This window comes from Oryzias latipes, chromosome 5 (assembly GCF_053564925.1).
Source record: "Oryzias latipes strain Hd-rR chromosome 5, Olatipes_Hd-rR_3.1".
NCBI lineage: Eukaryota > Metazoa > Chordata > Actinopteri > Beloniformes > Adrianichthyidae > Oryzias > Oryzias latipes.
This window is the reverse complement of record NC_136241.1, coordinates 19567387-19580138: the sequence shown is the minus strand read 5'-3', so window position 1 is coordinate 19580138 and position 12752 is coordinate 19567387. Positions and strand designations below refer to the sequence as shown.

At 39.7% G+C, this 12752-nt stretch overlaps 2 protein-coding genes across 3 annotated transcripts in view; both read right to left on the bottom strand.

The window, feature by feature from the left end:
- Window positions 1-3316, bottom strand: part of ptpra (protein tyrosine phosphatase receptor type A) — a 35532-nt gene extending 32216 nt beyond the window's left edge. The window contains exon 1 of the mRNA XM_023954648.2: window positions 2843-3316. The gene's annotated coding sequence lies outside the window, so the exon portion shown is untranslated. The remainder of the gene's footprint in view (window positions 1-2842) is intronic.
- A 350-nt stretch (window positions 3317-3666) lies between these two features.
- Window positions 3667-12195, bottom strand: idh3b (isocitrate dehydrogenase (NAD(+)) 3 non-catalytic subunit beta). Of its 2 annotated transcripts, none has more exons than XM_004068864.5 (11): window positions 11675-12195; window positions 10317-10490; window positions 9230-9350; window positions 9048-9108; window positions 8837-8969; window positions 7985-8118; window positions 7752-7854; window positions 7472-7618; window positions 7182-7276; window positions 6981-7041; window positions 3667-5205 (listed from the first exon to the last, which is right to left on the bottom strand). In XM_004068864.5, exons 1-11 carry the CDS (start codon window positions 11777-11779, stop codon window positions 5128-5130), a joined length of 1212 nt encoding a protein of 403 aa, XP_004068912.2. In that variant the 5' UTR covers window positions 11780-12195; the 3' UTR covers window positions 3667-5127. The 2 variants fall into 2 exon arrangements, with proteins under 2 accessions (XP_004068912.2, XP_023810768.1); XM_023955000.2 differs by lacking the exon at window positions 3667-5205 and adding an exon at window positions 5338-6350 and having other exon boundaries at window positions 11675-11831.
- Window positions 12196-12752: the final 557 nt, after the last annotated feature.

Genomic DNA, 12752 nt, shown 5'->3' with positions numbered 1-12752 from the left:
TAGCCGACAAAAGTGGCAACTTTTTAAACAAAATGAAAATAACACACACAAAAAAAAAGGAAATCCAGCACCAATTAAGAGCGATTTCTAGAAAAACATTGTAAACAAAGACACTAAAATCAATTGTAAAAGAGAATTGATAGGGTAGAACTGTATTTTTCTTAAACCACAAGTCAGTACAAAGTGCAAAGGAATGTGAAAACAAAGCACAATAAAGAAGAAGAAAATCATAAATAGTTCGTACTGGAGTACAAGTCGCACTTTTGGGAAGAATTTTTTTTTAAATACAGGAACAAAATGACATACATAGAAGGAATCTCGTAATTAAGCGAAACACAATTATTCAGATAAACATAGCATAAAGGACATTCTAACCAGTCAACTAAACTCTTTATATCATTTCAAATCACTAAATCTGTCGAATTCTTCATCGTCACATCATGTGACGCTTTGGAACAATTCCACCAAGCCCGGCGTAAGACCGAACGGCACTACTTCTTCTGTGTTGCTGTCAGTAACAAATACCGATACACAAACCTATAGTGCCCTCTAGCAATTGTTGCTTTTTATTTAAAAGTAATAATAATTATTGCATAATATGCTAACTTTACTGCGAGCATGTGATACATGTTCAACACGCATTGGTGTTCACACTGGACGAGCAAAAGGGGATCCTTCTTCTTTTCTTTATCTACTGTTTACTAGTGCATGTGCGCCACCAACAGTTGGAAGAGGCTTGGTGCGAAATGTCAAAGCGCTGCAAATCTTGCTCCCGGCTTAGTCTTTCACAGCTCTATTACGAAACATTAGAGGCACATGCAGCTTTGATCATTTTTCTCCTCCATGATCAATGTTCAAACAGTTGGCACTTCCGTTAAAATAAAAAGCAGGCCATCCCAAAGTTTCTACCAAATCGGAGTCCCTGACTGATCAAAGTTCAACCTGGTTTCATTCTCAACGCTCGTTCAACGGACACACGTTTTGTACGTAGAACACAAACCGCTTGAACCGGAGTTGCAGGAGAAAGTGTATGCTGGAAAACACTTCACACACCTCGCTGCGTGACAGATAATAGGACTTTAACTTTAAGTTTGACTTTAAATACATGCGGCCAACAACAAAATGCAACATTGGGTGCAGCAATGCGCATCAAGATGAATTTCCATCCATTTTTGTGCTGGTGGCACGTAAATACTTGCAAATAACATCAGCCATTCCAAAGACAGAAGATTTGATTCGTAGGTTTAAGATACAAGATCATTTCCACTATTGTGGAAAAATACAAAATTTGTCATTTAGGGTCAAATGACATAACATGATGCAGCAATGAGGCTGCATTGCTTCATAATCCTCTAAAAAGTAGGTGTGTTTATCCTGTCGGAGGCTGAATTGCTGCGCTCTTCCACAGGAAAAACATGTTGGCCTACAGGTGGAAACAAAAATATACCTCTAGCCCCACCCAACAGCCGACTCATAATGTTGTCTTGGAGCCTTGAAATTGTGAAACACTAAAGTTAACCATCCCCTCAAACAGGCCACATGTTATTCAAATGCCATTTTGAAGCAATATCAACCTTTTATTTGGAAATTAACTTACAAAATAACTATGTGGGGTTAAAGGTTCACAGTTCTGAATGTAAAAGGCCTATTTTAGCCTGAAATAGGTCTGCTTTTCCTGAAACAGCTATCAGAAGACACAGATCAAGATGAAAACAACTCAGATTTTCTCTGTCTGCTGAGCCAGACTCACATTCTTGTCTTTTACAGCCCAACTATGACGGCCTGTTGCCGTTGGACAACCAGAAGTGGCGCAACATGCCTTTTCGGATGAAGAAGCAAACATGTTCAGGCCTGAAGAGCAGAGGTCAAGGTAAGCCTGGACCAGGACGATTTCTGCAGCAACACGCGTCGTCGTTACATTCACAAAGAAACGGGAATCCTCGGTGGAAGTGAGGCGGAGAACCGAGGAATCGCGTCAAAACGAGCTGCAGTTGTTTGAATGGAACCAGATGTTGGGCGTTCGGCTCCAGGGGCTGGTATGTTGCAGACATGACAGGCCGGGCCGGGCCGGGCCGAGATGCCCGATGAGCATTCAAGCCTATTATCTTTATTGCATAAAAGAGAGAGAGTTTATCTTCTTGACCCTATAGCTGGAAGTGCTAAACCCTAACAAACTGAATGCAATGAGGGGTTCCACCTATTTATTGGGGGCAGAACACAAAGCTGCACTACTTTTTTTTGGGAGGGGGGGGGCCTAAAATAAGGGGTAAGCTGAGGAAAGTGCCGCACAAAGCAGCTGCTGTGATTTGACAGAGCACACATGTTAATGTTGGGGGGTGACCTAATTCCTGTTGTGGGTCCCCACGACCCCCCCCCCCCCCCCCCCCCCCCCACACACACACTGAACATGTAATAACAAAGCATTGATCAATACTGTGTACTTTCTAGGGGGGGGTAGTCCACAGACCCCCCCCCCCATTATTATTATTTTTTTGTCCAGCATAACCGCATCCGTGTTGGCACAGCAAACCGAGCTCTGGCTTCTTCTGACTGAGCTCTCGTCTTCAAGCCCCCCCTCCCCTTTTCGAGAGCCCCCCCCCATCGTCAGAATTCCCCTATCAGTCTCCATGTTACCCCTGAACGTCCGTGTGTGACTCTGACGCTACCATTAGTTACCCCGAAATTGTTATTCCTCGCCAGACTGAAAAAAAACAGGGGGCTCTCTTTTGGGGGGGTGGGGGGGTTCTTGAACGTTCCGGCAGAAGGAAACATGCGTGAACGCCGCCGCATTGTTGTAACAAGTGTGATTAGGCTCTGCGCAGCAAAAACAAGAAAAACTTACCGCAACCCCCGAGGCGCCCAGGGAGACCCTAGAAAGACACGAGTTGAACCCAGAGAGGGTCTTTTCTGCCCCCGGCTCCTTCTCTTCCACGTTTTCTGCCCCAGCCTCCACACCCCTGGAACCGTGAGCGGGATGGGGGGTGGGGTGGGGGGGACTTGGTTGATTTAGGAGGAGGAAAGCGCGACCTGGCTGGGACACTCAGACACTCCGCTTTCCGTAAACCCCTCCGTCCTGAAGGGAAGGATAACCTGCCGAAGCAGCGATTCGCCCGTCAAAATGGAGGGTTTTCTTTTTCCCCCTTGCCTCCCTGGGCGGTAAATCCCACAGTTTATCCGCTGTATCCGGGCGCGTCGGCCGACTATTCTAGTCCGCCATGTTGTGTCTGTCTACATAGGAAGAATGGGAAGCGAGCTGAAATTCCCAGGCCAGGCCCCATCTCTCCCTCCACCAGGCTCCGTAAAAGGAGACAGCGACACCTGCTGGCAGCGCGGCAAACCATTTTAAAAATCGATATTTAAAAATGAAAAAAATTCACGCTGATTTCTAAAACCTTGTCCTTCAAAGTGAATAATGCAGTTGGAAAGGCAAGAAAACTCGATTTAAAAAGAACCTACAATGAAAAAAAAATGCTTTTTAGCCGAATTTCTCAATTTTTTGAGTGATTTGTTGGATTTGGAATGCGTTAATTTAAGAATTCAAAGGAAAAACTAAGCTAAAGAAGACTAGAAAAGAAAACAAATATACATCTATACATTATCAAAGCTCGCATTATTAGTCATCAAGTGATTGGAAAATATAAATATGCATACATCCACATGCCAATAACTCAACTACATGTATATTTAGTGCCAAATATAAAAAGACAGCAGACATAATTACACTTTACCATACAATGCATGGCACATTGAAACCAATACATATTAGGTTTTTCAAAAGGAGTTTAATTACTTGCTTTAAAAGTATTGGGAGGAAGTAAACTCGAGTATTTTATATACCACTGAGACTTGAGAGAGTTGGGACAAAAACTTTCAGAAAAACTCAAATTATTTTATACTATACTGACAAGTGTTACATATGACTGAAGGTGCTGGTAGGATGTCAAATTATTTTTTGGCATATTCACGTTTACCTTACTGTCTTGATTTATGTTAACTCCATCAGACACACTCAAAGTACATAATCAATACTGGTAAATGAAATGCAAAATCTGATGATCCTTTAATGCTTAAACAACAAAAACAGAAGAAATCGTCTTTATAAACTCCCCCCAAAAAACATCTGGCAGTGCTATTTACGGTTTGAAAAATAAGATGGGAAGACTTACAAGAAGTTATTTATCTAAGCAAAAATACCCACAAAAATTAATTATGAATGCTAGAACACCTCCCCAGTTTTCACAAATCCTTTAGATCTCATTTTCAGTATGTCAATCATTTTTAATCTATTCGTTTTTAATAAGTGTTTCCTATGTGGGACATGTTTTGTCTCGACTCTCAAGAATCAGAGATAGTTTGAATACGTTATATTTTTGAAACTTCTTTATGTTAGCCATGTTGAAACTTCTGTGAAAAAACACTTTAAAATAGGATTGTTGCAGTTTAGGCACCCCCCCCCCCCCCAAAAAAAAAGAAAATTGGAAAATGCATTTTTAAAATGATCTAAATAGCATGAACAGTTTATTACAATTACATTAGGAAGAAAAAAGTTTATCTATTTTATTCTGTGGTTAATTAAAAAAAGATCAGTCATTTATCCCTTTCCTAAAACGTAATAAAAATGATAAAAGGCAAAACCAGAATCCTTTAGTTTTAAAATACAGATTATGCAATCAATTTATACAAAGATCACATGCCTGTCACCTCTCTAAAGCCAAACTTGTTCACCAGAAGTCATCATAAATGCAAATCTGTCTGAACTCTTCCATTAAGCCATGGGAGGATTTCACACACATGCTGTTTTTTTTTTTAAATAATTTATTAAGCAGATTTCATGTCAAATGAGGACGCAATAGTCAAAAGTTTAATATGGAATATGCATATATGTTTTGACAGCTGGGTAATCTCCTGACTGAAAACTATTAGGCAGAAATTCCCAGCATTCAAAGAGAACATGACACACTGGTATGGCACCAGAGATGCAGCAGAAAAAGCAGCCGACTCAAAGAAAAGTAAAAGAAAACCAAAATATGTGAAGCATTCTTGTCTTTGCCTTTTACTGTGGGAAATGCATGGAGTGTGTGAGCTTCGTCTGTTTGACGGCAGCAGAAAAAAAGTGAAAATAAAAAGCTAAACTGACAGATTTGCAATGACAGCCCGCGTGAATTCATCGCACATTGCGTATCCCCCCAGGTCTCCAGTGCGCACCTGTTGCAAACACAAGGACAACGGGTTACTGTATGCACAGCTGCAGCAACACATGTATGCATAGCGCCGTGGCCTGCATGTTAGAGAGCCTTTGACGAATGTACTCACAGGACAGACACTGCAGTGAGAAGCTTCCCTTAAAAGAATTTGGACTCTTTCTTTATTATTTGGCATTTTTAATCTGCATATTTCAGTTTTCCATCCACATATGTATTTAAAATGTGTTGAGAAAAAAACAGCTGTTCAGAAGCACCCCGAAAAAGTCTATCAAAACTTTAAATTTGATGGCATAATGTTTCTCTTTACGCAGCTCTGCGTTTCTCCTTGTTCTTGCATACAAATTTAAAATGTGAAGTCCTTTTAAAGAATGTCAAATGCTGACAGAGCACAGCTTTCTTTAAGGTCTGATTTTTATCATGTCCAAGTCAAACAATGTTACAGATCTATTCATTCAACTGTTCATACAATCTAATGGAAACTAGGAGGATAGAAAAATGTGCCAATAAATAAATAAAAGGATCTAGTTTTCGGAAATGAATCTGTGTTCTGCTCAATGAAGCACAGATAGCACTTTGTAATTAAAAGTTACAGAACAACAATAAACATCCTGTTGGGGAAGGAGTTTCACTTAGTTAGTAGTCGTCAGACGTTTTTGGTGAATTCTAACGAAACATTTACAGTTTCAGTCTCTTCCAGACAAAAGTTGATATGAACAGATGACAGATGAGCTGCTTTATGGAAAGTTACTGATATTTGACTACAAATGTGGACAAATCAGACATTAAAAAAAAGAAGCAAATGAAAGTTGATGGGAGGTGAACGTGGAGCTGTATCCTGAGAGAAAGCAGCAGACTGATAGAAATTCTCACGAAACAAAAGTGTCTGTCCACTTATTCCGACAGCCAAACACAACCCCCCCCCCCCCCCCCCCCCGAAATGACAACACAGGCTCACACATCTGACTTCAACGATGGGAAATGAGTCTTAACGTGATCACTGTCCCGGACTCAGGGGGGGGGGGGGGGGGGGGGTATCAGTGGGGCTGGAAAAACGTCTTAGTGAGCCGGTCGGTGTCGCAGGTTTTCCACTACAGCATGCACAAAGTCTCCAGTGGTCGAGTACCCCCCAAGGTCTCGTGTCCGAACCTGGGGAGTGCACAAATACACATACATACACCCGCACACGACCATTAACACTAAAACACTAACAGGTATATGGTTTCAAAAACACAACAGGATGGAACTGAAGAAGAGAAGCAGGAGTAGCAGCAGCCTGCAGGTGATTTAACAGTCATCTGTGGGCAAAGCTTCCCATTAGTGCATGCTATTGTCAGCAGAGAGACACTAGAACAGGCAAAAGATGTTAGAAAAGCAAAAGAAATGAAGTCAGACGACATTTTCAGTACACATGCTTTCAAAGGTCCATTACATCAGAGGCTCTCTAACACAGCGGCAGATTGTGCAGGTTGTTACATTACAACATGTGTAGGTCAGGAACTGCAAAGATGAAAGCTTATCTGCTGGCATTAAGATCCAAGACAATGATTCAAATTTGGCTTTTGTGTTCAAAGCAAATTAAAATAGCACAAGTGTTTACTGTTTTCATTTAGCAACACTATAATGCACTTCGCAGTGACTGACCTGCATAACAAGAGAAGAGGATGTTAAAAATCTGAGTTCTGTTTGCTGAAATGATCTTCACTTATAAGAACTGCAAGACAAAGACAATCTATTTCTAATGCGTGCTGTTATTGTAGCATGTTGTGGTAAAAGTACCTTTCCCTGTTTGATGACCCTCTTGACAGCATCTGAAATCATCTGGGAGTGATATTCCAGGCTGGAACACAACACAATAACAACAGTTTTGTAATGTTGTCCACAGCAACTTTCAGATCCGACAGCAGAGAACAGAAAATGTGACTAAAAACAAGGCGTAAATGCTCTACTGCTTCATCCAAGCCTCCAAAACGGACTCACTTGAGGTGCTTCAGCATGTTAGCAGAACTGAGCAGCATGGCTGTGGGGTTGGCGATGTTTCTTCCTACGGCTTGGGCAAAGGGATGTCGGGCTCCCTGAAAAAAGGGGAACAAAAAGCCGTTGTGTCACCTCCAGTTCACTCACAGCATCACACAAAAAACACATAATACTGTATGTTACTGCTTTCCATCAGCTTTTTGGGTCAAATGTTTCCCATTGTCATTTCATCTACACAAGAATTAAGAATTCTAAACCTGCAGGACGGCTCTGAAAGCTTCAGAGACACTTACAGTTTCAAAAACAGCGTATTCTGCACTGTAGCTTTCTCCTGGAACAACTCCTGCTCCTCCCACCAGCCCCGCTGCCAGGTTATCGATTATGTTTCCATACAAGTTGGGCATCACCAGCACGTCAAACTGGTAAGGGTTTTGGACCAGCTGTGGTTTGTAAAAGACAGGTAAAGGCAGATTTGGAAACAGGAAAACCAAACAAACTACGCTGAAAATCCTTCACACACAATAAGAATAAATATTCCTGCCCAGACTTGGGTCTTTTTGAGTCTGTCCATACCTGCATGCAGCAATTATCAATGATTATGTTCTCATATTTAATTTTGGGGTACAGCTGGGCCACCTCTGCACAACTCTGCAAGAACAAGCCGTCTGCTAATTTCCTGAAATAGCACAGAAGATCAAAACATGTTCTGGTTTGAATGTGACATCAATCACAACCAAATATCAGTTTCTCAAATAGAACAGAAGGAAGGAACCAAAAGGAGAAGACATTCTTCCAAATGCACTCACATGATGTTGGCTTTGTGGACAGCGGTGACCTTGCTTCGGCCTTTCTTGGTGGCGTAGTCGAAGGCAAACTTGGCGATGCGCCGTGACTTATCTCTGGTGATAATCTTCAAACATTCAATGACCCCTGGCACACTCTTAAACGAACAAGAAAAATGCATTCATTCGCAAAAAAAGCATAGGAATTGGCAAAAAAGAGGACACAACTGTTAGACTTTTTGAAGAAAAATGTTGCTTTTGGCCTTATTTGTAATTTTCAAGGGAAACTGTTAACTTCTTTATTCTACTTCTACTTAAACATATTTCCTTTTTCCTTCCATTCCTTAACCCTTGTGCTATCGTATGGGGTCAAGATGACCATTGACATGTTCTCCCTACCATGACAAAGGTGGATAAAAGTGAGGAGGATTTCATGTAATCCATGGAAACCAGTGAAGATCACATATCATTAAAGAAAAAGGTTCAGCGCACTGTCTAGTGGGGTCCAGATGACCCAACTCCCAATGTTAAAGTGCCTAGGATAGCACAAGGGTTAAAGACCCACTCTGAGCATCTTTTGATCTGTTGTAAAAGCATTCCCAGTGGTCTTTTTTAATTATGATTATGCTGTTTTTGGTTTTTTTTCCAGCAAAATCTAATTGTTTTCTAGGACACAAAAACATGTTAAAAACACTTTTTTTCCTTGGAGTGAGTCTTTAAGGTGCAAAAGTGACCCCTAAGAAAGGTTTAATAAGTTCAAATGATCCCACAGGATAATTTAAATCACATATACCCTATTAGGATGTCCCAACTCTTATAGAAAATGTTATTCAAAAACAAAAAAGGTGGTTTAGTTAGTTAGTGACTGCTGTTTACCTCATGCTCCAGGGAGCTGTACTCCCCCTCTGTCTGCTCACGAATGATGACCAGATCCAGGTTATTATGGCGTGTGCTGTAACCAGGCAGGCTGTTCACGTGAACCACGTTAGCAAACAGATCCAGTTTACGCCTGACGAGGGGAGTGCAGAAACTTTAAAACACGCCATTTGCAAAAGCATGAAATATTTCATTTTCTTCTGTCTTTTACCTCAGTTTCATTTCATATGAAGCTAGTTCTCCTTTATACTCCATGGGTGTGTGAATCTTCCCTGGACAACACAAAAAATTCATGTTTACCACAAATCCATCCCATTTTAAACCAAATATTTGAAGATACAAAAGCTTCTATTCAGTGAAAGTAAAACCTCGACAGTTGGGAACAATAGTTACCTTTAATAGCTACTTTGTTGTTTCTCATAGAAGACAAGACGTGATCCAGTTTGTCTTCACTGGCCATGTGCTGCACTTCACTCAGGTGAAACTCCTCAAATTCAACAGGGATATCACCGGCCTACAACATACCATAAAACTCAATATGAAGCCCTCTCATCAGATCCACACACTTGGAGCTATGCATTTTCAGCTCAAAATAAGCTCTGAATAGTACGTTTTAAATTAACTCGTCTACTGGATGCATTTCAAAGGCGACTACATTTCCACAATGTATTCAAGTTTTAAAAGAAATCTGGCTCTAGTCAGGCTGCTTCTGTTTTGAAAATAAATCAGATTGCCATGCCTTTTTCCATGCCAATTTCCTGTAAAGCTCAGTCTGCTCCGTGCACATCTGCATTTTCCATGGCTGGACTGTGCCTGAGCGATTACAATATGGAAAATCCCCTTTGAGACAAGTCTGGAGCTTCTTGTGGAACCACTCCAATTTAAAACAATTTTTTATGGTGGTCACAGAGCAGCCAAACCCCAGTATAGACAGTGAGACCTGGTGTGAAGGACTTTATTGTTTATTACCACTTAACTACATACCATGATGCATTTGTTCTACATTAGAGGTGAGCATGTTTTCCTGTATTAAGAGAACTTTTGTAAAAATTTCCTTTGGTTTTATAAACATAAAAAACTCAAAAAATAGTATAATCAAATAAAATGTGAAATTTCTCCACTTAAAGCCAGAGGCACAAATAAATGAAAAAAATATATGTTATAGTATAAAGCATAGAAACCAAATCTAAAGTAGCCAATTACTACGTTTTGTGTACTTTAGAGTATAACTGATGCAAATATTTTTTTTTTTACCAACTATTGAATGCACAAAACATCCATTAATCAAAGCTTTAATCTTTATATATTTATATGGGGAATTGCATCTGTAATCTTAATATGATATTTAAAAATGGACAAAACACAAAAATATAAAGGAATAATTGTTGTAACCTCCTCTACTTCTTCGTAACCCTTGCTGACGCTAACATAAATGTTTTGTTATGTTATGTTGTTATGTTCTTTTTCCAGTGTGAAATACCTTAAAGACGTCCTTGACAGCAGTCATTAGCTCTGGTCCAACTCCATCCCCTGGAATCATGGTGACCTTGAAGATGGCATCAGCTCGAGCTAGTGGGGACTCGGAACCACAGAGACCGTGGGACAAGCTCAGCTGTCGAGACGCCAACTGTTGCCACCGGGAAGGTCCAAGACCCTGCGGCACCGCAAAATACAGAGCACCCTTCAGACCCACTGATCCTCTAGAACAGCATTTGAAGTTTGTGAACGTTCCTAATACCAACAGATCTGATCACTCTAGCACCCACAAAACGGAAATAAACTATATCTGAGAGTTTTTGTTGGTGTTTTGGATTTCCACTTACAGTCTTATTTATGCAGTTCTCATTAATTACGGGTTATTTTCACATGTTGACAGTGGTGATATGATAAAACAAATCATATATTTCTGAAGGTCTGAGTAAATTAAAATGGGATTTTTTTTTGCCCAAGTAAGATATTAAAAGTAGACAGAATTCTTTTTATACTCATCTGCTTTTTCAGACCTGAAAAATACCAAATTATTACCATAATGATCAATTATCAGACATGTCTTAACATCTGGAGCCATCTTTTATAAATACAGCAATTTACTTTTATTTTTCATTATTATTATGTTTAACTATTTTCTAAAGTGTATAGTGCTTAAACCTTTGAACTATTTAACATTTACAGTTAAAACAACACGGTGCAAATCATTTTATGAAGGTCATATTTAATGTCAAAACTATTGTAGAATTCTGTAACAATCTAAAATTAGGATTACATTTTAAAATATACATATTTTCCTTGGTACAACTACATATTTAATAATAACAACTTCTCATGTATTCAATAGTGTCATTGCAGTCTATAAAACTTTATTTTTTACTTTAACATAAACAACAACAATAAGAAGAATTCTGTTAAATCTTGACTGACAAAAGGCTAGCATGACCTATTAAATATTAAAGTATCTGGAAAATGAGAGTACAGAAATAAAGACACTGAAATGTAGCCTCTCTTACTAGCAGACATGGAGGTAACTGTTACCAGAGTGACAAGTTAAGCTACTTAAACATTATTTATGTGTATTGTATTGATGTATTATGTACAAATATGGGCTTTTAACGGGAAACCACGTTTCTTACACGTGGTAAAACTAAATAAATATTTGATCATCCACGTAATGATGCATCAGACAGATCCATTATTAGGAGTTAGCCATGAATTTAACACGAGTTTCCGATAAGACACAGGCGAGACTTAATCGAACTTCGGTTTTGATTATAAAATCTCAACAGCTCGTTTTCTGCTCATTTGTCACGTCGGTGAGGCCGTGGTAGTTTTTCCAGCACTCACCTTGACAAACGGGGAGAAGCTTCTTCTCAGGGCGGCCGCCATGGTCCCAGACATCACAGCAGTGTTCCCACTTCTTCGTTGGTGAAAAGTGAGGGATTGTGGCATTGGTGAGCACTGCCCCCTGGTGGATAGATGCTATATTACAGCACGCATGGAACCTGGAGAATTCCAGATTGTCTTTAGAGCCAACATTGTGATGCGATTCTTTGTTCTTTTTATTTTATTTTTACATTTGACAGTTTTTCTCCAACAAACTCCATAATTTTTTACTGCATTTTTTTATGTATTTGATTGCAAAAGGAATAACTCTATGGAAGGATAGCACCAATTTTAGTTTGGCTAAGCACATCCTGGTCGAATCTCACAAAAGAACCTTTCTTTCAAATAACCTCAGCTTTTTTTAACACCGGATTTGTGAAAATCAAGCCCTTGAACTTAGTTTTCAATCACTGAAGTCAAAGATATCAAACTTAATCAGAACAAAGAAGGTTGTGACCTTTCTCCAAAAAAAAAAAAAAAAATGTCCCATATTCCATCTGTGAGAGGACTCTGAGAATTGTATAACTTTTTTCCCCTATCACCCCATAAGCTGCAACAGATGGAAATATTTGACTGATTTGTGTCCCAAACAGTGGTTTTAACCATGATTCTGAATGACCAGATGCCTGTGGCTTTAACCTTTCAGGTCAGGATGGCTTTGGAAATGATTGTATAAAAAAGCAATAACCAAGATTGCTAATCCTCAGATGGATCCACTTCAATTTGCAAACAAGGCCAGCAAAGGGCTAAATGATGCCAGAAATATTCATCCACACATCCACAACACACACATGCCACATCACATCATCCTTGTTTGCTGTTGTTTATTTTACATTAAAGTAACATTTTCTGACAGAGAAGCTGACCACTAAATTTCACCTGGACCATCAGCCCTCTTAATGCAAAACTTTCTTTCTCACAAGCAGACGTCTGCTAGATTTCTGCCGGTTCCGCATTGGGCTCTCAATGACAACTGCAGGTACTTTTAACCAAACTGTGGATTAGTTTGCAAATGCTAAATCCAACTGTTTCAGCTTTC